The sequence below is a fragment of the Pseudorca crassidens genome, chromosome 18 (assembly GCF_039906515.1).
Source record: "Pseudorca crassidens isolate mPseCra1 chromosome 18, mPseCra1.hap1, whole genome shotgun sequence".
NCBI lineage: Eukaryota > Metazoa > Chordata > Mammalia > Artiodactyla > Delphinidae > Pseudorca > Pseudorca crassidens.
In genome coordinates, this window is record NC_090313.1 from 14,904,766 (window position 1) to 14,928,826 (window position 24,061).

The window sequence follows — 24,061 nt, forward strand, 5'->3', positions numbered from 1 at the left end:
TGATTCTCTAAGTGGTGTAACTGTTTTCAAAGGGAGAGAAGGAAAGAAGGCAAAAAAGGAAGGAAGAAAGGAAAATTCGCATAATTACCTCACAAGCAATTTTAAAGGTATAAAACACTGAGATGAAATGTTTCTCTTCTCAAATTGGAAAGAGTTAAAGGATTAATAATACCCAGCATTAGCAAGGGTATTGACAAGTAAGCACTCTCATACCTACAGTAGCTGTATAAATTAAGGAAATTTTATAATATGTATAAAAAATTAAAATATATGCCCTTTGACCCAGCAATTCACAAGAAACTTACATTTAAACGAGAGAAATTATGCATATATATACACGTTTGTTACAGCATTGTTTTCAATAATGAAATAGAATCTGTCCATCAATAGAGGATCGATTGCATAAACACTGATACATACAATGAAATATAATGTAGCCTTTCAAGAGAATTGAGACAGATTTGTGCTGACAGCAAATTTTTAAGTTAAAAAATAGGTTATAGAATATTTATAATGTTATTGACCCACATCTTAATTAAAGAAAAATTGCATATCTGTGTATATATGTTTTTGTATGGTTATATGTATAAATAAGAGAGGTTTTACAGAAGAGATTTTTGGGTTTATTGCTTTTTTTTTTTTTTTTTTAACGGGTACGCGGGCCTCTCACTGTTGTGGGCCTCTCCCGTTGCGGAGCACAGGCTCCGGACGCGCAGGCTCAGTGGCCATGGCTCACGGGCCCAGCCGCACCGCGGCATGTGGGATCTTCCCGGACCAGGGCGCGAACCCGTGTCCCCTGCATCGGCAGGCGGACTCTCAACCACTGCGCCACCAGGGAAGCCCAAACTGTTCTATTTTTAGCCTTCCACTTTTTATCTTGGAATAAACACCAGGCTGTTTCTTTCTGCAATGCAGAAGAAGGAATGAGAGTGGAGAGCTGAGGTGCACAGATTTTCCATACAGTCCTTCAGTTAATTGCTTCACTGGGTGATATACTCCCCACCAGTGTTTTCTGTTAGGAGGCTTTCCCAGGCTTCTCTGTCAAGAAAATCAACTCATCATCTCAGCTGTGTATTCTGTTTTCCGCGTTCAGAAATTCGTTGATAACTCTGCTCCAGTGTTGTCTCATAACCACTTCTCCCATTGTCTTTATTGCTATTCCCTTTTATATTTCTTATCTTTCCAGTGGAGTTTACTGGAGAGATATAGTCTGCCATCTTGAATTATGGAACAGGATCCATTTTAAATGTATATTAATTAATTTCTGCCTGAAAATATCATTTTGAATTTTCAGTGTTTTTAAATCAGTATGTGACAGCTCAGTGATGCAGAAGGTGAGGAAACCACTTTGATCTCTAAGGGTCTTCGCTAGTACCGATTCTCACATTTGTACAGTATTTGTGTCTGTGTTTGAATGCTCTGTCCTCCCATCTTCGATGAGGACCATGTATGTCTTCTGCTTTTTGTTGTTCCGTTACATTAATAACAGGATACTTTGTACGTGGTGAGTAATCTGTTAGTACTGTTCAAGGCCTCTATTGCCAGGCAGGGTGCTAGGCCCCGAAGATAACAAAGATAAATAAGGTGTGGTCCTTGTTCTCATAGACTCATGGGACCTGGCTTCTAGGTGGGTAAAGAGGCAAGGAGTTATGATACAATGTAACAGATACCATAACATAGAAAGCTATTCTTATGGCACATAATGAAGCAAGTAGGTACTAAACTAACAAACAAGAGGATCCTCAGGGAGCACCTATGCTTTTTATTATATTAATTCATACCTCAGTCAGGTTTAAGCTAATGTGATGTTTGAGATTTCAGGAGCTAAATAAACTTTCCTCCCCTACAGTTTTGACACATGATGAACTCTAGCACGGGCCTGTGTAAGAAGATGAGAAAGTATGACGAGAAATCTGCCACCTGCTGGGGAAATGTGGAACTACTGCTAAGACTTCTGAAAGTTTCATTAAGGATCAGTGACATATTCTTCAATTTAAATTATTTAAAAATACATGTGTTTAATGTATTGAATAAGTTTAAGTTTTATAAGCAATGGCCATTGAGTATTTAAAACTAGATTGTTCCTCTTTCCTGATTGCTTAAAACAGTGTTTTCACCAGTTAAAGTGATAATTTTGCCGGATAACCACGTAGAAGAACGTATCTGACTAGCTGGTCCTCATGGGGAATTAGCAAACCATCTACGTGTTTGGATATTCCAGCTCTATGTGCATCCATATTTCTTCATTCAAAAGATGCTTTTAAATTAGAGAAATCTATTTTGTGTTTTTTCTTCTGAGAAAGAAGGACTCATGGTTATCTCCGAATAATTTTTTTTTAAAGTAAGCCCCTTTACACCTTAACTGTTGTTTTAAAATGGAAGTAGTGTCACACTGTAATTATTTTGTTTATCCTAAACTATATGATGTTTTAATCCTATGCAGTATTTGTATTTTTTTAATGTTTCTAATTTTTGTTTCATAAAACGATATTCATGGGCTTATGGGGTATATATGTATTCTTTTTAAAAAAGAACTGGCTAGTTTTATAGAAACTTAGTTAAGAGTGTAAACAGTTTGTTTTCCTGTTTTATACTAATAATAGATGAATAGGAATAGTAAATGTTCAAAAACTATCCAACTATTCTAGAATCATAGGATCTTGGGACTGGAGAAGACCTCAGTGTCATTTGGACCCTGTCCCCTGAAGAAGCTGATTGAATAGGACTGAGGTGAGCGTGGGAAATCATGATTGTCTAGAAGCTCTCCAGATGACTCCGGTGATAAGTGAGGTTTGAGGAACAGCCCCCCCTTACAAGGCCCTGCCAGGTGGACTCTCAAGCCATCTTGGAACCTTCCAGGGCCACATGGAACTGTCTGCCTCTGGAGACTGGCTGGTCCATCTTTGGACAGCTCCGTACAGAGTTCCACAGTGAGCCCGAAGCTGTCTACCGGTGGTCTCTACTCTCGCTCCTTTGAGCTCTTCTGAACGAGCCTAATCCTCCTCTATTGGATGGCACAGCCCACAGAGTATTTGAAAATAACTGCTTTGCCCCCAGCAGCTTCATTCTTCCTAATGAGAGATCACAAGGCCTCTCCCTCTCCCTGTAACCTTCCCTTTGTTACTTGTTTGGGTTTGTCTGTGATAAAATGGAGTGTTCCAGGTGTGGCCTGGAATGGAAGCAGATTGTTCCTGTGGGTTCCAAGGGTCCTAAGGGATGCTGTCAGAGGCTTGAGTGGTAACTTAGCCTGGGGTGAAGACCCCAGTTCCATGGGGTCTCCGGTTCACTCCTCTTTGGAGTCGGGGCTTGGTGAGAGGTAAGAGTCTCTGTAAGCTTCTAGCTTAGACCAGATGCTCCAGCCCAGGTCTGCTGTGGTGCTTTAGGCAGAAGCCCCAGCTGGCTGTGAGCTGGTACTTCACTAGGTAATGGCACCCGATTTCCACACTTATTACTAACTACCATCTCCAATATGCTAGATTCTGTACTTCATAGAATATAAGCTAAAATTGCAGAATAATGTAGTTTGTAGCTTGTGATTTGAATGGCTAAATTTTACTTGTCTCATTTCCAGATGAATGATACCTTATATCTAAAAATCCAGACTTATAAATATTTCTTTACAGGGAGATTCTTTTATAAAATGGCTAACTTTTACGTCAAGTGCACGTAGAGCGCAGCGCCATACAGAGCTCTGCCCTCCTCGGGGACGCACTAGGGGAACTGAACCGCAGCCCACCTTGGAGCGCAGGGCAGCCCTCGCAGAGAAGGCCACCAGCTCCGCTGCCCTGAGGGCGCTGGAAGGTAGCCCGAGGCCTCCCACATACATTCCCGACCCTGAATTCTGGTGTTCAGGTGCAGGCCCTATAGCAAATTTTAACAAAAATCAAATCCTAGGAGAGAGCAGAGACAAACGGTATTTCCCATTTTGAGAAGCTGCAGTCCACTTTTCCTTCCTCCTTCTCAGAGGAAAGTCGGAACAGAGCATATCTGAGAATTAGGAGGTTTTGAGTTTTAACCATGAAAAGACATTTAAGTTTGGGGTATAAGTTTTGGTATAAGGTAAACCCAGAATATAAGACTGAAGACAGTCCAAAGTCTTCATGCCTCCCAGATGCTTTGGTACCAGTGGTTAGACGTTGGAAGTGCCCATCCTTCGGCTCCAGTTATCAAGTTCAGGGAACAATGAAGCTCCTAGAGGGAGAGCATAGAATACTTCCAGGAAGCACCACAGGCCGTCAGCCTGGGCTTACAGACAAAATCAGGCTTTTCTTTTTTTTTTTTTTAAGGGAGGTAATTTTTTTTAAAATTAATTAATTAATTTATTTTTGGCTGTGTTGGGTCTTCGTTTCTGTGCGAGGGCTTTTCTCTAGTTGCGGCGAGCGGGGGGCCACTCTTCATCGCGGTGCGCGGGCCTCTCGCTGTCGCGGCCTCTCCCGTTGCGGAGCACAGGCTCCAGACGCGCAGGCTCAGTAGCTGTGGCGCACGGGCTTAGTTGCTCCGCGGCATGTGGGATCTTCCCAGACCAGGGCTCGAACCCGTGTCCCCTGCATTGGCAGGCGGACTCTCAACCACTGCGCCACCAGGGAAGCCCCAGGCTTTTCTTTAATAGTAAAAAGGTAGTTTGACACAAATGGGAGCCTGCCCAAAGAAACGGCTGCTCCCATGGGTCAGCTCCAGCGCCTGGGAGGCAACCAGACAGACAGCTGCTACCACCCAGAAGAAGACCCAGATGAATAGTGTTCAAGGCAATAGGTATATGTCAAGTCAGACTATCCTTCAGTAACTAAAGCATAGCTAAGAGAATTTTCTTCTCTGAGATACAGCAGCAAAGAAGTTGGTGGCATTTAACTTCCCGCTGGAACACATTAGACTGTTCATCGAAGGGCTCTGACGTTATGTCTCAGATCCCTGGTTCAGAGATCAAACGAAAAGTGCTAACGGATCCAGGCTCAGTACCACGACGTCTCAGTCACTTCCCAGCCCCTGTCTTGCCCACTTCTGTTCAGCAGACTTAAGGGGGTCCTCCTTCTTCCAAAGAACCAATTGATTTTAAGACCTTACTTTTGGTGGCAAAGTGAGGGAGGTGAGGCAAAAAGGTTCAGGACTTTGGTGGTAAGCGTGCAAACAGGCAACTCTCTGATGGCAGCACGTGGTCAGGGGTGCCAGCCCACCCTGTAACCACTCAGAAAATGAGTCGAAGTGTTAGGTAATGGGACAGCTGTTCCCCATTTTGCTGTTTATTAGCCCAGCTTATCAAATATCCAATTCTATTTTCTGAGAAATTCTAGAGTGAAGTCTCTTTACTTAGAACCTACTGTTAACAGCTTCATTTACAGACTCCAGATTTGGAGAATCATCTTGTCGCCTACAGTTTATAATTACTTGAATTTAAGTGTATTTCAATCGTGATCCTGCCCAACTGTGTAAGGTTTGCATCCTACGTGATTTCACTTTAAAATCAAAGGTTTTGATTACAGTGGAAGGACAAAAGGTATTCAAATTCTAAAAGACTGGTTCAAGACCAAAAGATTTGAATGACAAAGGCTCTGGGTAGCCCAGTGTTTAAAATTTGGGGCAAAGTCAGAGAAGGAGTAATTTTGGGACTAGCCTTGCTGAGTAAGATGAATTGCGAAGTCAACATAACCAACCATACGGTGGAGTATCTAATCTAGTCCAGAGCACCAGGCTCAAACTCCCTTCTAAACAAAAGTCAGCAAACCCACCACTGGTGTGTAGGCTTTCCTTTGTTTTCCCACAGTCTGCTTCCACCAGAAGAATGTTTCCAGTTTCGGCCGAAGGCCAATAATCTAGGTCTTCCTAACCTGAACAAATCCAACAAATATCTAAGTACCTACAGTGCGCGAGGCTGTCCTTTGGAAGTTACTAGGCCAGTTTAAGTGGCATTCACTAAATATCCAAATGAAAATGCTGGGCAGGGAAAGTGTCAGGAAGGTGTGAGAAAGTGACATTTAGGTGCAAAGGGAAGTAGGAGGAAGTGCACACCGGGCGCAGACTAGCAAGGGGGTAGTTTTGTTCCTTTTAGGACGAGGAGAGGAGGGGGTGGGGAGGCTGGAGCCAGGTGCACAAGGTGACCTAGGGGAGTTTATCAAGTACGTGGAGCGCTTTGGTGATCTGACCCTGAAGTGCAGTGAAGGGCTCTCACATTCATCAGTATTAACTAATCCAGAACCTCTCCGGGAGTATTTCTATGCCTGCATTGTTTCCTAACAGTTATATTTATTCATAACATCATTCCTGACTATATCGGGTAGAAGCTCTTGGATAAGGACAAACAGCCTTATTCGGGATCTGATGATGTGATTTTTCTTCATTGCACAGCGTCCGAGACAAAATTCCCCTGGCCTAAGGCCATGTTGTACAGAGCATTCGCTGCATGTTGACCTACCAAGAGGAAGAGAAGCTAGTTTGCCTGCACTAAAATCTTGCCACTGTAGAATGAGGTCTTTCCACTTTTATGAGGTTTTAGTAACCTGCGGCAACAAAAGCATAAGCACTGCTGGAAATACAACATTGCAACAGGTGGTATGTGTGAAGGAGTATTAATAAAATCCTAAGAAAACTAATACAGTGAAGGATTGTTAGAAGAGTTATCCTTTGCTATCTTTAAAGAATCTTCCAGAGAAAAATCACATCCATTTAGGGCAACCAGTCCTAAAAAATCCATTACATAGATAAATACATACATACAAATGAGACACTATTCTTATAGAAATCTCCTGTAAGAGCAGGGAAACATGCAAATAACACAGACTTAAATCCACCAAGAAATGCTGCAAGCAGTGGTTTCTCCTTCGTGCCTTTTAACAATGTTCAATTCCAATTTCCTCAGGAAGACCTTGGAACTCCTTCTGCCAGTGGCCCTTCCAAATCCAGCTGCTCGGTCCCTCGCGATATTAGAACTGGAGGAGATGCTTCTCCCAGTAGACTGACCTTAGTGAACAGGCTGGAAATGTATTCAAAACAAGACTGCAACCTCGGAGTTGTCACCTGGAGGCCTCCTTGTTAGAAACTGAATCCTAGCTTGAGGCAGTGACAGATGACTGTGCATCTCACGCTTCTGTTGATCATCTGTTGATCTCCAAGGAAGGACTGACTCGGTGGATAGAGGTTTGCGGAGTTCAGGGTCTCTGGGGTGTGACCTATGTGCCTTAAGACTGGAGTGATTGGATTTCTTGGGCGTGAGGGTAGGAAGGAGAGGGGATCAGGGCTTGCAACCCCTGAGGGGCTGGCAGGCTGGGCTCTGCCCTCCTGTGCTCTCCCCTCCTGTGCGCAGGCAGGCAGCCATCAGGCCTGTTGCAGGCGCTTGCAGTATCTTCAGACGAAGGCTCACTGATGACGTGTTGCTAAGGTAGGTATCATGATTATTAAGAATGTGGAAACTGCTTTCTGAGAAAGTTCTCTAAGTATTCTAGCTGTCCTGCAGTTTTAGGACACGCAGGATACAGGAAGAAATCTCCTTTTGTTTGTGGTTAGAGATCTGACTGAGGTAAGCCGCAGTGTCCCCACCACCCCTTTCAGCACTTTTAACAGAAATGCGCATGTTATGATATAAAAGGGAAAGTCCTCAGAGCCAACCTAAGTGTTAGATTTTAATGGTACTGAAAGTGAAGAACCTCCACCTGTTAAGGCCTCACTGTCCTAGGACCTCGGGGGGCTGGGTTACGAGACTGTAATCATTTCTGCTTTTTGCGCTCTTCCTGCAGCTCGTGTCAAGCAGGAGCCCTCTGTCACCTCAGTAGCTGATTACGTGTAAAGCAAAGTTGGAAAACAGACTTCTCCAAAAGACTGAAAGCAAGGAAGTACTCATTTGACCATAAATATTTTTATTAAATGTGAAAATACACGGGCATAAAAATAGTACCCATATTTGTAGACATGTCTGAGACCCATTTCAGTTAATGTTCGGTGGTGTTTTTACTAAGACACTAAATTGAGATGGATTAAGTTACTTCGTCTTGTCTCATTCAAACCAACCACAGTAGGAGTAACGGCCTAACTGATCAGACATCTCCAGTGCTTCCCCTCCCCGTGCTCTGCTTTCCACTGCACGGAGGAGGTTCAACCCACAGAGGCAGAAACAAAGTCTGTTTACTATACACAAGCCACGCAGTGGCTAATTTTACTCTTAAATCATTCAGCAAATGAGATCATTAAACAAAACGAATTATCCCCACCTATTAACATCATTTGCAATTACAGAATAAACTCTGCTACTAACAAAAAAGGAATGATCTGATTTAGAATAAGGATAATTGTGGGTAAATCAGCATTTGCCTTCCTCCTTCCTTTATAAACATGGAAAAGTCAACTACATTCAACGTAGCTGCATGAATTTCCCTAGGTTAACCACTGGTGTGTACTCGGTGAAAACTGCACGGGGCCAGTCACCGGTGCCCTGTCCCTCTAAGGAGGCGCAAGCCTGACTGAGGAGACATTTTTAACGAAGCATCTTGTGCCCTTTTTTCATGGTAAATGTCACGTACAACTTCTGACCGATTTCATGCTTTACAGGTGAAATCTTTCATTTTCCACCATGAATAGAAAATGGTGCCAACTTAAAACTGCAATTCTTTTAGCTTTTTTCCTTCATACTTGGTTATCAGTAGTATTTTTCTCTTAAGCTGTGGGTAGTTTTTCCATTCCATTATCAGAGTCCCAAAAAGTTCTGTTTTCATACTGATACTTAAACTTTTAATACTGCCTGAAGAGAAAAATGTTTTAAAATTAGTATTGTTATATCCAATTCACATTAGTAAACTACTGAAGTCGTTTTCCAGTTTTTATTTTATCCATGTTAAGAAAGCACAAACTTTCAGAAGTGGGCATTAATTTACCCTCTCTTTTTAGAACTTTCTCAGGTTTATAGGCTGATGTGTTGAATACTTGTTGCTGTGGAAGAATATCCATTTACAGGCCAGCGATACTTCACTTCCGGCGCTCACTGAAAAGGGAGGGAGGAGTTCAACAGGGAACGTCATTCAGCCACGGCTGGGCGCCCCGCTCCTTTGGCTTTTCCAGAGAGCACCACACCGGTTACCCGGCACCCGCGGGAGCGGTGGCGACCTCCTGCGTCAGGCCGCCAGGACAGACGAGTGTCCCTTCGCACTCCCAGCGCTCTCCTCGGTCACTCTGAAAGAAGCGTGGAGTGACCACCTTCCCAATCACGCGGATGCCAGAAGACCGCTGATGACCCTCACGGCTGGAACTTCAAGGTCGTTATTTTCTTCATTAATTAGCAAAGCAACAGAGCCCAGAGAATTTCTGTTCGTGGCGTTGGCGCTGGGCACCATACTTGCTTCTCCCTCTTCACTGAAAACGAGTAACTCTCTGCACATTTCCACTACGATGACTAAAGTCCGTCCACGGTAAGGCTTTAGGAACAGGATTTATAGTTATTACAGGTGGAGAAAAAAGTGAAGCAAACAGCCCTCTCGGCGGCGGGGTGGCAGTCGGCGGGGTGACGGGTGCCCAGGACGTGTGGCCCGCTTCCAGTCCTGCGGACTCCTTCCAGCTCCTCTTCGCTGCAGCCTTGCACCCTCTCCTCCGGATAGAACGGCAAGTGGTTTGATATTTCCCTCCTTCTGATTCTGTGTGAAAACTCTTACTTGTGAAAGTCAGTAGAGGCCATCGCTAGATTTCAGAGTTCACAGTGACATCATATATGAAAGAACCAGATTGAAAAAAAAGTTGCTGATGTAACTAATGAAGTAACAAGATTAAACAAAAATGAATTTCCCTTGTAAATTACTTTCACACTGACTTGAATTTTGAGACATTAAAACAAAATGAGAGCTGCAAGCTGTTTGCTAGTTTTCAAAATGCAATCTTAAGTTTATTGGTAAGAAATAAACTTCTAAATAGATGCAGAAAGCACTCACGTGTTTTGCTCATCTCAACTATATGTTTTGTCTCAGTTTAAACAACTTTTGTCCACGCGTGTTTCAGGATGACTGTAGAAGAAAACGATTTGTGCTTGGCTGGCTGTTGTGGATATTAGCAGTCAGGACGGTCCCTGCGACTCAAAGAAAATGCTTGATTTCCTGAAAACAATATATTAAGCCTACCCTGCTTAAATTGCTTCAGAATGCTCTGAGGCAAAAACAAAAACCTTTCCAGAATGTAATAATTTTTATCTAAAGTAATTCTCTTAGATTTTAAAGGCAGCATCATAATTCCATAAATATTTCGTGTTCTTGATTAAAGTAACTCTTTTTTTTTTTTTTAGGGAAAAAATTATCCAGTATATAAAGAAAGACTGAATAGTTCATTTCTCTTAAGAAGAAGGTATCCCAAGAAGAGATGCCATCTTGATAGTGGACATACAGCTGGAGCTGACTAGATCTGTAAACCTGTTTTCTGTTGTTTTGTTGTTGTTTTCTGGCAGAGAACATCCAGAGGCATCAAGGTCTGAAAAAGGGGCAGGCCTGCTATTTAATGCCCACCTCAAAACAGTCCCACACGAGCACCCACGGGCCAGGTAGGCCAGGACCTAAGAGATACTGTCGGCTGTATTTACTAAAAGTGGGAAACATGGCGTTCTGTTTGTTTATATTGACTGAGCGACTTTACATTTCTAAGCCAATCCTGTTACAGGAAATGCTGTTTAACTCACAACTTCAGTTGTTGTTAAAGTACTTCATTCTGCACTACAGCAATATTATTTTAAATACCACTGCTATATTATCTGAACCTATTTTACATATTACTTTTTCGTTTGTTGTGTTTCATATTAAAAGGGCCAGTAGGATTTACAATTAATTCTATTTCAGTGATTTTCAGTATTCCCCTGCAGGTACTGAACAAAAAAGCATACATGCTTAACATCGGTCCACATCTAACCCTGGCTCCAGCGACTATCATTCGGTAGCAGGTTTTCTGAAAGACAGGCTCTGCCCACCTTCCATGACAGCCACATTCATGCTCGTGGAGGGATGGGAATGCACGTGGAAATTTAACACATTTACAAATGACTGACCAGAATCTAAGCAAAGTTGTCCCTAAGAACATACAGCTCAGAATGTTCATTCCTCTGGGAGAATCCTGACACCACAGCTCCTCACAAATGCAGGCACTGACAGACACGTAAGCAAGGATGTGAAGAAAAGAATTGCCACGTGCTCCAGTGTAGAAAAATACAAGCTCTGCGCGCCTGTCTCAGACTCCTTCGTCCCGACGTTCACAGCCCAGACACAGGCTGCTCTGCCAGACACAGAGCCGAACCGTTCCCCTGCCTCCCGGCCCTCACAAGCCCATCAGCCTCAGGTCTAAACGGAGAAGAACAGGTATTTCCTATGAAAACAACTCTTTCTTTGGTCATGGACAAACCGAAAGACTGAAATTTTTTTTCATTAAGATCCTGGAACAAGGTTTTTTGTGTTTGTTTAATCTTTAAAAAATGAAGAGCAGAAAAACAGCTGGTTTAATTGAAGTGGAATTTAAATCTAAAAGGTCCGCCTGAGCTGAAGGGATTGAACCCTTGCCATGAGTTCCAGCTTCTGTGGAAAGGGTTGCCGCCCCCTCCTTGTTGGCTTTCTGCGTCCAGGGGATCTTCTCCGTCGTCAAACTTCTTCCTCATCTCTGTAAAAGAAAGCAGCGAGCTAAGAGCCAGGCGCTGCCAGAGGTGTGGGCTGAGGCGGGGTCTAAGGACCACACCCCTCGGTTACCGAGACAACCGTGACCGACTGATGCTCAAATCCAGCCTCCCTCTCCCACCCAGATCACAGGTTTCAGGAGAAACCAGTCATGGAGAAGGCGGTGAGGTTCAGGGTTGAAAATGGATATTCATGCAAGTTCGGACCCCCTGAATCTTCTCTCCTCACAAGAAGCTACCCAAGGAAATTCTTCTCTGGGAAAGCCGAGGAGTTGCAGGGAATGAGACCTCAAAGTCACGCACGCTCTTCTGATCAAACGGCCGTGTTCACCGTCCTAACTCCAAGCATCAAGTCAGCCAGGCGAACCTCATCAACCCATGAAGCGTCTGGGGCCTCACTGTTAAATCTAAACAGAAGGAAGGCTCCCCAGACCTGAGGGAGGGAGGCGCCCTATCGTACAGCCCAGGAGGCCACCTCCACTGCTGTGCCTGTCAGTCCGGAGCGAAGCCCGTGATGAGACAGAGGCCAGCGCAGACATGTGGGAGACAGGAACCCTGGAGGCAGCAGACGAGCAAGCTAATATCCTCATAGGAACAGCTGCCATCTTTACAGTAAGGACGGGGGCTGAGAAGAAGGCACAGAGGACAGAGAAGAACTCCTAGTAACCAAGGGTGCAGCTCTCTTCTCGATGCACGCGGCTCTGCCCGCAGGCCCCCTGCTCCCCTCAGGGCTCAGCTCCAGAGCGCCTCAGCTGCCCGCTGCACACGCTGAGGACAGAGCCATTCACGGACATCGACGTGTGCAGAATAAAAGAACGAACAGTATGTATCCTCCTGTACTCGTTAAGTAACTCCTCCCTCTCTCACTGGATTATAAATTACTTGAGAACAAACATCATTTACTTTCAATTCCATAGCATAAGTAGTTCAGAAACTTGTCAAATGGGCATAAAATGTGATTTCCTTCTATTTTGTTAAATTTGTCTAGCTCAAGTCATAGTTTCTGCTCCCACTGACATGGAAAGCCACAAAAAAGCAGTAGGTAGTAGCTTAACATGAAATTCCCTCTGGAAATGTCAAAGCACTGCTCGGTAATACCTAAATTCTTAAACCGTCTCCCTCGTTTTCCAGGTCATTTTAGCTTATGGTGAAATAACATTTATATCAACCAGTAAATCGAATGACCATTAGAGCTCGAGCACGATTCCTGGGGAGCCACTCTCAGAGGATCTGCCCCTGTCCCACCACTGCACATTCCTGCCTGGCGGTCCACATCCTAATCAAGCTCCTGTAAGTTTGGTATAAAAATTCACATTGATCTGTGAAGCTGGAAGGAACGAACCTAAGAGGATCCCTCTTGTTGTACTGGCATTATCATTGGTGAAAAAACCTGAGGCCCAAAAAAGTTCTAGGACCTTATTCAAAGAGAGGTAAGAGTCACCCTCAGGCCTTCTGATTCCACACTTGGTGGCGTCTCCACTGCACTGTGCACATGAGGGTCCCTAGAGTCTGACAAGGGTAGACATGAGAATGGGCTTCAGGGACCATCACCAGCTCCCGAGCTCAGCCCCAGGGGGCCCACCCACCACGCGCCCCACTGTCCACTCCTGACACGGCCTCTAAGACGGGCAAAGGAATAGAGCTAAGAAGTCGCCAGTCACTGACGCGGCCATTTCAGGAGAACAGAAACATTAAAGCAAGCAGTACCTGGATCGGAGAGGACTTCTTTAGCAGCTGCTATGTCGATGAACTTTTTCTCAGCTTTTTTCTTTTCTTCTTCATTCTGGAAGTTATCTGGATGCCACTGCAGTGCTAATTTTCGGTATGCTTTAATGATTTCTTGTTTTTTGGCATTTCTGAAGGGTGGTAAAGTTAATTCATAATCATTAGTTAAGAAGTGTCCAACATACTGCCAGGAGGAGCTAAGAGGGGCAGTTAGGGAGACCCCACTGGCAGATCCGCAGCCCGGTTTTCTGAATACCGCATCATAACCGGCTGAGCGTCTCCCCCAGCACTCCGCGTGACCCTTACAGGCGCCAGGCTTCCTGATGTCAGAATCTCACCAGGAACAATTTAAGTGCTCCTGAGCTTTACAATTCTCCCTTAAGAAAACTGCACTGATGCATTTTTAAACTTTCTGAATTTCCAAACTACCATGATTCGATTCTTGGCATTAAAAGAGACACTGACTCTTTGAAGCCCACTTTGTATTTTGCTCCTGGCTTATTAGCTTACTCAAAAGAACAAAGTTTCAGACTGTTGATTGAAAGATTGATGGTTCCCCTGTTCAGGGAAGGTGGGTCTAATATAAAAGCAGGTATTGAGTAAATTACATTCTCCCTGTGCCTTCAAGTTCATTCTGAAAGTGCCACTTTATTTTTAGGCCTAGAGAAGTTATCTTTTCCCCAACCCCTCCCTCCCTCCTGCCCCCACCAAAAGAAAGCTCACTCCCACCTCTTTACCCTTCTTAAGAAATCTAGGCCCAGGACCTATTCATGCCACAGTGTCCTTTCTTTGTCACCAACTACTAATTCTCCATCATTGCATGACTAGTCTCTATCAAAGAAATTTATCTGTAATATATTCAAAACAGCTTTATGATGTTCAAGATTGTTAGGGTTTAATTTATGACTGAAATTACCTAAGAAAAGGAAATGAATCAGAGGGAAAAAAGAGCAACAATTAGCTTTAAAACAGTTGATTAAAAATAACAATGTGAATTTTAAATATATAATTCACCTTTTTACTCCCAAGATTTTATAATAATCTCGTTTCTGTGACTGTTTCAGTAGCCTCTGTGCTTTCTCTAGACCTTCTCGAATCTGCTGGTCATTCTCATTGTGTTCCTGAGCAGTTTCATAGTCCTGAATAGCTGTCAAAATACGTTGAAGACAGTGCTGTTAAAATGAATTAAACCTTTACATACCCTACAAATGTGATACTAAAGTCACCATCCTCAACCCCTTCCTTTGCCATTACTAAGAGCCTAAGAAGAGCCTAATAATTTTGTTCAAAACCACAAAAGGCATAATTAAGGCTGAATTAGGTAGCCTACTGCTCCCGTTCAGTAAAAGCCACACTGCTTGCTTGCCTGCCCACCCTCCCACATTACCTTCCCCACAACCGTAAGGTGTCTTAATATCAGCACTTTAGGCAAAGCAATGAAGTGCCTGTTGCACAGGAAAATACGACAGCAGCCAAGAAAAGCTTCGTGGGTAGCTATGGGGCCACGGTTCAGAAGGGTGCGAGGCTCAGAGACCTGGAGAAACCATCAGCAGTCAGAATGAGCAGGTTCACCCACAGGTTTCAACACAAACTATTACAAACCTGATTTTTTTTTTTTTTTTTTTTTAAGTATCAATCAAAACAGAAAGACAGGGCTTCCCTGGTGGCGCAGTGGTTGAGAGTCCGCCTGCCAATGCAGGCAGGGGACACGGGTTCGTGCCCCGGTCCGGGAAGATCCCACATGCCGCAGAGTGGCTGGGCCCATGAGCCATGGCCGCTGAGCCTGCGCGGCCACAGCAGTGAGAGGCCCGTGTACCGCGCCAAAAAAAAAAAAAAAAAAAAACCAGAAAGACACATACAGTCCTGGTATGGGAAGTCTGATGACAATTCACATGGCATCTTTCTTTTCATATTATTTTAAATATTTAGAAAATACCAGGCCTCTGGATATCTAACGTCATGCAGAGCAGAGGCCGCTCCTTAGAAGGACCTGCTGGCAAGCCTGGCCCTTGGCTGACGACTGGCAAGTTGGGTTTCAGCAGTGCTCCCACCCTTCCCTGGTAAGAATGGCTGGGCTACCTAAACTGTTTGTATAAACCATGTGGTTTATGCTAAACATCTCGCCTTGTGGGCATTTTGGTGCGGGCTAGGCAGAAGGTGCCTCCCTGGCCAGCCCCCAGTAAAGACCCCGGGCCCTGGTTCTCCGAGGAATTAAGCTTGTCTTGCTTGATTTCACAGACTCTTGGAACCTTCCACCCGGTTGCCTCTGGATTTCACCCATGTGCCTTTTCCCTCTGCTGATCTTGTTTGTATCCTTTCATTAGGATAAGTCTTAGCCCTGAGAACAACTGTATGCCGAGTCCCAGTGTCCTCCTTCTGAATCACCTAATCTGGGGGTAGTAATTTTTCTCACTGTCCTCCTTGGACAGAGAACTTAAATAATGGATTGTTGGGTTCAAATTCTCATTTTTTATGGAAGTGCATTTCACTGTGGGAAAGCCATCTCTCTGGATAACAGGCCTGAGCATTCATCTTGGCAACAGCTAATCCTGCAAGGGGTTTAAGAAGGCACCTTGGGCAGGTTTAAAATGAGAAAGATATTAGAATAAGGTGGACAAATTTAGTTAGCCTGCACTACAAAGAAAAATGAACCAATATGACCTTCGGCTCATGGCGGAAGGGGGGACGCTTCAAGCTATTAGCCTATTTCCTGCCTCAGTGCATTAATATTAAATATTAACATGAAACATTAATATTACTGTCACCCAACCAACAGTGACATCATAAAATACCTTTCCAATGTAGCACACAGACACAAAGCCATTATAAACAGTAGTGAGGTTTAACTTGCAGTACGCATAGCACTTGATATCACAACCTAGTAAGGAAATACACTTGAAATTTAGTACAAGAGGAAAATGTTTCAATATACTCAATTTTTCTACTTATGCAAACCCTACATTTAAAACATGTTTTCATTCTTAAATGTTCAGAGTATCTTCCCCAAAGCAGTCTTCTGTCTCCTATCTTTCATTAACACTTAAGGTAGATACATTTTTCCCAATACAGGAAAGATATAAAATTATAAGTTGTTTCCTAAAATTCACATGATTACAGGTAGTTAACTAATCAGAAACTTAATATGGACGATGTAAGACTTCCCATGGACATAAACTAGACAGCTCATTCATACTTATATTTTCTCATAGTGCACTCTCTAAGGGGGTATCTTCAAAAAAAAGTAAATGACACCCAATTATGTTCCATATTATATGTCCCATATAACTGAACAGCTGTACAGATTACAATAAGCCAGAAATACTAAGGTCCTTAATGAACAGTATGTTACATATTAGCCAAATCATTTTCTAACCTCTGAACCTAAAAACTCTGATCCTTCCCAAATTCTTTTTCTCCTATGTGCCCCTCACCCAGTTCTTAAGGAGCAGTGAAACAACCAGAGCAAGACGGCAGACGGTAAGTACAGGAATTTCCTGTCTTCCATCCCACTATCCCACAAAAATGACAAAAAATAATATAACCATGGCAGCCCTGAAAACTACAGCGGACCAGAAATTTTGACAAATTTCTGGAAGAGAGAAGGCAAATAGGATCACATTAACCACGAATAAACCTAATAGAACCACAATCCAAATATGCGCTGAAAAGAGGCCCTAGCAGATTTGGGAGCTGTTCTTTTTGGCCCAGGGTTCTGAGTTTAGCAAGCAGGAGGGCCTTTAAGGCAATCATCAGGTTACTTCGCGAGATGACTAAGCAGTGGCTGGGCAGCCTCTGCCCCTGTATGTGGAGCAGCTGGCTGCAGCATTAACCCCAAGAGCTCGTCTCTAAGCAGAACAGAAAATGCGCATGTGGAAGGCCCCTGCCGTGTGCTGCTGGGCCCAGGAAGAGAAGCAGAGCCGAGCCCACGGGTACCCAAGGCCTCCACAGCAGGTCTGGAATACACACAGGAAAAGCAGTCCCACCCGGAATTTAAACACCAAAGGACTCCACCTGGTAAGTTAACTGTGTGAAGTCCTGCTCATTTTGGCAACTGGGCAAGATGACAAGCACGGTAGGGAACGTCTTCCTGTGAACAGGTCCTACCCTCTTAAAGCCGGCGTGAGCTCCCCAGTACAGAGAAGCATTCGAAAAGACAGATACACACAATATGCACAGGTGCAAATGGCTCCCCTCTCTCACACTCCATTATTCCACTAGCAAAAGCCCCGAATCAGCTTCAACACCTATCCAGAGTTGAACCATTCCTCACCACGTCCACACTTAGCACTGTGATGCAGTCCATCATTAATACACCTGAACAGCTATAATAGCTTCAAAAGGTGTTCATAAGGTGTTCCCAGCTTCCACCTTACTCCCCTAAAAGTCTATTCTCAAAACAGGGACCTTAGAGGTCCTTTTAAAGAGTTCATCAGACCTGCAATATAATATGCCCCAGGGAGCTTTCTTCTCCCGCGTATCACACAAAACAAGGTAAACGGCAGGGGTGACGTGGGGGGACACAGCATTCTCAGCACAACAATACAAGGAGACTGTTCAAAGGCTGCTACAATTAGCTAATAGCAGCCATGAATCCAAGATGAGAGGAAGAAGCAAACAGTGAGAGAGCCCTAAGAGAAAAGATCACAGAAAATGCCAGCAAATACACGATGAGTATGGACTCACCCTGAAGTGAGTGACAACCTACATCGTGTACCTAGTACAAGAAGCATGAAATCTGGAACAGACGCGGTGGAGATAACGCAGAGGCCTTGCTGGGGAGAAGACAAGAAAGGGAGAATACGATGAGTGACAAGAGCACAGAGCCCTGGGCAACACATCCCAGGCAACTTGGAGACTGTGTGCTCTCTGCAAGTGACGGGCTCACCCAGAAGTGCAAAAGATACACCCCTTCGGTGTAGCAAAGGAAGTGGGCAGAGGGGCAACAGGGCTGGCAGCAGACGACCTCCTGGACACAGTTTGGTTCACAGAAACAGAGAGGGCAGGGCTATAGAGAAAGGCCATTTTAGCAGGAAGCAGAATGTCTGTGGAAACAGTGAAGCAGAAAGTACTGCAACTGTTAAGTATAGAAGCTGCCTGTCCCCAGCACCCCTTACACACACACCCCCGGAGGACTGCCCCACAAATAGCCAGGGCAAGGTAATTCAAGTCACTTTATGAGGAGCAATAATGTTTTTTATATGGCACAGTCTCAATTAAAAGCCGTTTAAATTTTAAATTAAAAACAGGAGAAGAACACCAAAACTTGCCTGATGAACATGCATCAAAACAACATAGCCAAAGAATATATGAAAATTCTAAGCAAACGTTATGGCATAAATTTTTAAAACTTAATCCAATCACCTCTATTAAGGGTAATCACAAAGCACAATAAGAACTCAGCAAAGAGGGAGACAAGGAAGAGATAAAAATGTGAGTAATCAGAACTCAAGAAAAATAAGAACAAATTAAAACTATCATGGAAGTGAAGATGAAATGAGAAGAAGCACAAGGGAGAAGCAGCATATGGGGAAAAAATAAGGACCTAATAAAATGAAATGGAAATAGAGTTTAAAAAACTAGAGGAAAAAATGATGGCTATAGATGATGAGCAAAGAGAATACAACCAGTACTTAACTGAATCTTTGAAGCAGAAAACCAAACCAATATAACAAAACAATTCAGATTAAATTTAAGAAAACTTTCCTGAAATAAAAGATGAATCTAGGTATTGAAAGTGCACAGCAGGTGCACCAGGGCAAAGTGGCTGAGATGGTCAACTCTAAGATATATCCTAGTAAAATCAACACACCCAAAAGATAACTGCTCTTTGGACAGCCAGACCAAAACCAAAAAATCTGGCCCCAGATTTTCCATAGCAATATTCAGTGCAGAAGAAAATGGGAAAATAACTATAAGATATACAGAAAGAGTGTGAACAAAGGATTTTATCATCTAGCCAAGCCATCCTTCAAGTGTAAAAGGTACAAACAGCTTTGAACATAGAAGAAATCAGAATTTTCCCAGGAGCCGCTCAAGGAAACTACTACTGGATGAATTCACCAAGAAAAGGCTAGAGAAAGCATGGTCAAAGGAATGATGGTACACATTAAATATATTCAATGTAGAACTGAGACTAAAACAAACCAGGGAATTACAGTGACAGGGTAGAGTGTATGCCCTGCCAATGCAGAAGGGATACAGCTAACAAAAAGTGAGAAAATAAAGGGGAGAAAAAGATGAGAAAGTAAGTGCATTAATTCCCACCAATCACAGCTAAAGCAATCAGGAAACATCACCCACTAGTGAGCAACAGGCAAACAATTAGAATTTCATTAACAAGTCTTAAGTGGTAGGGGAAAGGGAAAGAAGAGGAAGAAACATGCTAATATTGTTCCTTGCTGTAGGATACTAATATATATTGCCCAAAGAAAGAGGGCTAAGTTAATAAACCTATAAAAATAACCAAGAAGAGAAATACAAACCTTCTGAAATATTAGAATAGTATATACAAAATAATACAGGCCAAATAACAAATATTCTCTGAAAAATAGAGTAACAGTACTCAGACCAAATATATTTGTCACACCAATAAGTATAAATGTGCTTATTAACTCACCTATTTAAAAGAATTTCATACTGGACCACAAAGCAAAACCCAACTCTACGCAAGAAACACACCTGAAATGAAGTGATTCCAAAAAGTTGAAACTAAAAGTATGGTCAAAGTTTCACCAGGCAAACGCAAATAAAATTTGGTTCACTATCTTAACATCAGATAATTAGAATTTAGGTTAAAAACATTAAACAGAGGGAATTCCCTGGCGGTCCAGTGGTTAGGACTCAGCACTTTCACTGCCATAGTCCTGGATGCAATCCCTGTTCGGAGAACTAAGATCACATAAGCCACTCAGCATGGCCAAAAAAAAAAAAAAAGCATTAAACAGAGCAGAAAAGGGGGAGTGTAGAAATCATAGTGAAGACATATTATGAATATCTGTGCATCAAATAAAAAAGCAGCAACCATTTATAAAGCAGAAATTATAAGAGGCACTACAGAGATGTAAGGGCACTAGTAGTGGAAGACTTCAACCTCTCTGTTCATATGAGATCAAGTGGCCCAAAAAAAAGGCAAGAAAAGGAAGACCACAATATAAGGTAGACCTGATTGATGTGCCAAACTCTGTCCCAGAAACAAAAGAGCAGATCTATTTTCAAGTCCCTGACTCATGAGCTCAGCCATTTTAGGCCAAAACTAAGACTAATAAATTCCAAAAAATAGTAGTAGTAAAAACATTCTTTGATCAAAATGTTTTAACACTGGAAATTAATAGTAAATGAGAAAATAGGACTTTTCCACCTAGGCTCTGTGCACCATTTTAAAACTCTCCAACAACTCTTATGACAAAGAAATATAAAAATAAGAATTGGAAAATATCTAGAAAATAATAATACTGAAAACACTACCATTCAGAACCTACAGGACATAGCTCAAGCAGTGCTAAGAGGACAATTCATAGCCTTAGTGGTTCAATAAAAATTAAAGATGAAAAATGAATTAATTATGAGATTCAAAGTTAGAAAAAAAATTGTAGAACAAAAATAGAAATTAATGAAACCAAAAAAGATAAAAACTGTTAAGCTTACTTCTTAGCAGAAATCAATAAAAACCTCTAACCTAGTCAAAAAAGCTCAAATACAAAAAGCAATAAGTGAAAAATAATCAAAGAGATAGAAGAAATTAAATTGAGACTACTTTGCTAAATTCTCTACAAATAAATCTGAAAACTCAACGGAGTAACTCAAACCCAGTCCAAAAGAGACAGAAAACCTAAACAGAACAAGTTTCATAGAGAAAGCTGCCAAAACCCCACCTCCCAATAAAGCAGTGGGCTCTCCATGGAGATTCCGTAACACTGAAACAGGAAACTTTCCAAATAATCACAAAAAACTACCCTAACAGTTTTCTATATATGAAAGTCCAGGTTAAAAATCATTTTTCCTCAGAATTTTTTGAGAATATTGCAATACTCCTTTCTAGAATTGATAGAAGGACAGGGAGAGGGCGTCATCAGGAGAATTTAACAGTCATAAATGTGCAGGCTGCTAACAGCAGAGCTTCAAAATACGTAAAGGAAAAAAGGACAATATTAAAGGGAAAGGTAGGAAAGTCTGCAATTTCCACACCAGGTAAAGTTCCCTCTCAGTAACTGATGAGAAAACTAACAGAAACATTACACCCAGCAACTGCAGAATACACATTATTTTCAAGTGCACATAGAACATTCAGCAACATAGAGCCTATGCTGGGTTACAAAACAAGTCTACATAAATTCAAAAGGAAACAGATCTAATTAAAAGGACAGAACTCATACAGAGTATGCTCCCTATGCACAACAGAATTAAATTAGAAATCAATAATAAGGTACTAAGGAAACCGTGAAATATTTTAAAATTAAACAAAACATCTAAATCATCCATGCATCAAAGAAGTAGCCAGAAGGAAAGTTAGAATACATTTCAAATCAAATAACAATGAAAATAAAACAATGTGAGAGGGCAGCTTTAAATACTTATATTAAAAAAGAAAAGAGGCCTAAAATCATTGATAGTTTAAAATTAAGAAGCTGGAAAAGCAAAAAATAAACCCAAAGGAAGTCTAAAGAGAAGAAATCAATGAAATAATAAAGAAAAATCATGTAAAACATTAACAAATCAATAAGTTGGTTCCTTCAAAAGACCAACAAATTTGACCAAACTCTAACTATACTGATCAAGAGGAAAAACAATAACAACAACAAAAAACTGTCACTATTAGAAATGAAGAAGGAATCATCATCACTTCAGACCTTACAGACATTAAAAGAATAATAATATTATAAACTTCATAGAACCAAAATCAGCAACGTAGGTAAAACGGACGAATTCATTGACGGACACAACTTACAAAAACTAAAACAAGATGAAACAAACAAAATATATGAATAGCCCTAATTTTTTTTTTTTTTTTTTTTTTTGGCCACACTGCATGGCATGCAGAGCTTCCACAACCAGGGATCAAACCCACAACCCCTGCACTGGAGTGGAAGCAGACTCTTAACCACTGGACCACCAAGGAAGTCCTGAATAGCCCTGTATTGATTAAAGACACTGAATTAATCATCAAAAACCTTCCTACTAAGAAAACTCTGGGACCCAAGATGGTTTCACTGGTGAATTCTCCCAAACTTTAAAGAAGAAATCACACCAATTTTATACAATTCTTGCAGACAATGCAGGAGACCGGAACAATTTCTAACTAATTGAGTTCAGTACAACCTTAACACTAAAATCTGATAATGATATTACAAAAAAGAAGTTACAGAGCAATGAACACAGATGCACACTTCTTAAAATACTAGCAAATCAAATCCAGCAATATCTAAAAAAGGATAATACATCATGTCCAAGAAAAGTTTATCCCAATAATTCCAGGTTGATTTAACTTCAGAATATCAATGTAATTTTTCACATTAACAGAATAAAGGAGAAAAACAAATATATACATAACACTTCTATAACTCTAACAAAAAGAAACAACAAATTTTAAGTGGGTAAATATTTGAACACTTCACAAAGAAAGGTATTTGAATAAACAAGCAGCACATGAAAAAGTATTAAACAACCTTAGTCATCAAAGAAACACATATTAAAGCCACAATGAGATACTACTAACACATACCAAAACGTATAAAATTAAAAAGACTCACAACACCAAATGTTTGCAAGGTTGTAGCAACTGGAACTCTCATACTTTATTGATGAAAGTGTAAATTTTAAATTACTTTTTAGAAAAGGGTCTAGCAGTTTCTTTAAAACTAAGCATACACCTTACCCTGTGACCCAACAATTCCACTCCTAGATATTTAGACAAGGTAACTGATAACATGTCTAAAAAAACCTTGCAGAATAATGTTCACAGCAGCTTTTTTCATGCTAACTAAAATCAGCCCAGGTGTCCATTAATATGAGAATGGATAAAGTATGGTATACCCATAAATTGGAATATTCTTCAGGGACAGGATTAATGATGAAATATTGAATGCTTTTCCCTCTTTTACAGTAGAAAAAGAAAGTAACAGCCTTCCAGCCCACTACCTGTCTTTAAAATAAATCTTCACTGGAGTACAGTCTCGTCTACGTGTCTATGGCTGCTCTTGCGGTGCAGTGGCAGAGCTGAGTAGGAGCAACAGAGACTGCACGGCTCACAGAGCCTGGAATTTTTACTCTCTGGACCTTTACAGAAAAAGTTTGCCAGCTTCTGCTCTTCAGCAATAAAAAGGAATGAACTGCCAATGACTATAACAACATGAATAAATCTCAAAAACATGCCGAATGAGAGAAGCCTTATACAAAAGAGGACATACTATATGGTTCTGTTGATATAAAGATCTAGCGTTGGTAAAACCAACCTGTGACGGAGAAAATCAGAATAACGGCTGCCTGTAGGGGTAGGATGGGGACCGCCTGGTAAGGGACAAGAGGATAATGTCCAGTTCTGCATCTTGACAGGAGTCTGGCTTTGACAAAGACTCTCTTATACCAAAACTTTAGACTGGCTCCTCGGAGTAAATCTTCTTTCTGACTAAGGCCCAACCTTGGGCTTCCGTCTCTGTCCTTGCAGAATCCAGGATGAGCAAGAATCCTGCTAAGATTCCCCACCCTTGGTATCTAACCAAACTTGAGTTT

The 24,061-nt window shown here is 41.9% G+C and overlaps 2 protein-coding genes across 6 annotated transcripts in view; one reads left to right on the plus strand and one right to left on the minus strand.

The window, feature by feature from the left end:
- UGGT2 (UDP-glucose glycoprotein glucosyltransferase 2) overlaps nt 1-9,748 on the plus strand; it is a 172,054-nt gene extending 162,306 nt beyond the window's left edge. For 2 of the 4 annotated variants that reach the window (XR_010937087.1, XR_010937090.1), the window contains 3 exons: nt 1,850-2,730; nt 3,624-3,801; nt 6,851-9,748. Coding sequence is in view for 1 of the 4 variants with exons in the window: in XM_067713891.1 (XP_067569992.1) it covers nt 1,850-1,872 (23 nt within the window). In the remaining 3 variants the exon portion in view is untranslated. Of the gene's footprint in view, nt 1-1,849; nt 3,181-3,623; nt 3,802-6,850 lie in introns of those variants that run through there. The other 2 variants (XR_010937088.1, XM_067713891.1) reach the window with 2 other exon arrangements.
- The window catches only part of DNAJC3 (DnaJ heat shock protein family (Hsp40) member C3), an 87,623-nt gene continuing 71,386 nt past the window's right edge, over nt 7,825-24,061 (minus strand). The window contains exons 10-12 of one of the 2 annotated variants that reach the window (XM_067713895.1): nt 14,351-14,483; nt 13,319-13,467; nt 7,825-11,598 (exon numbers count right to left, since the gene is read on the minus strand). In XM_067713895.1, the coding sequence (XP_067569996.1) occupies nt 11,441-11,598; nt 13,319-13,467; nt 14,351-14,483 (440 nt within the window). In that variant the 3' untranslated portion in view covers nt 7,825-11,440. Of the gene's footprint in view, nt 11,599-13,318; nt 13,468-14,350; nt 14,484-22,308; nt 22,464-24,061 lie in introns of those variants that run through there. The other variant, XM_067713894.1, reaches the window with a different exon arrangement.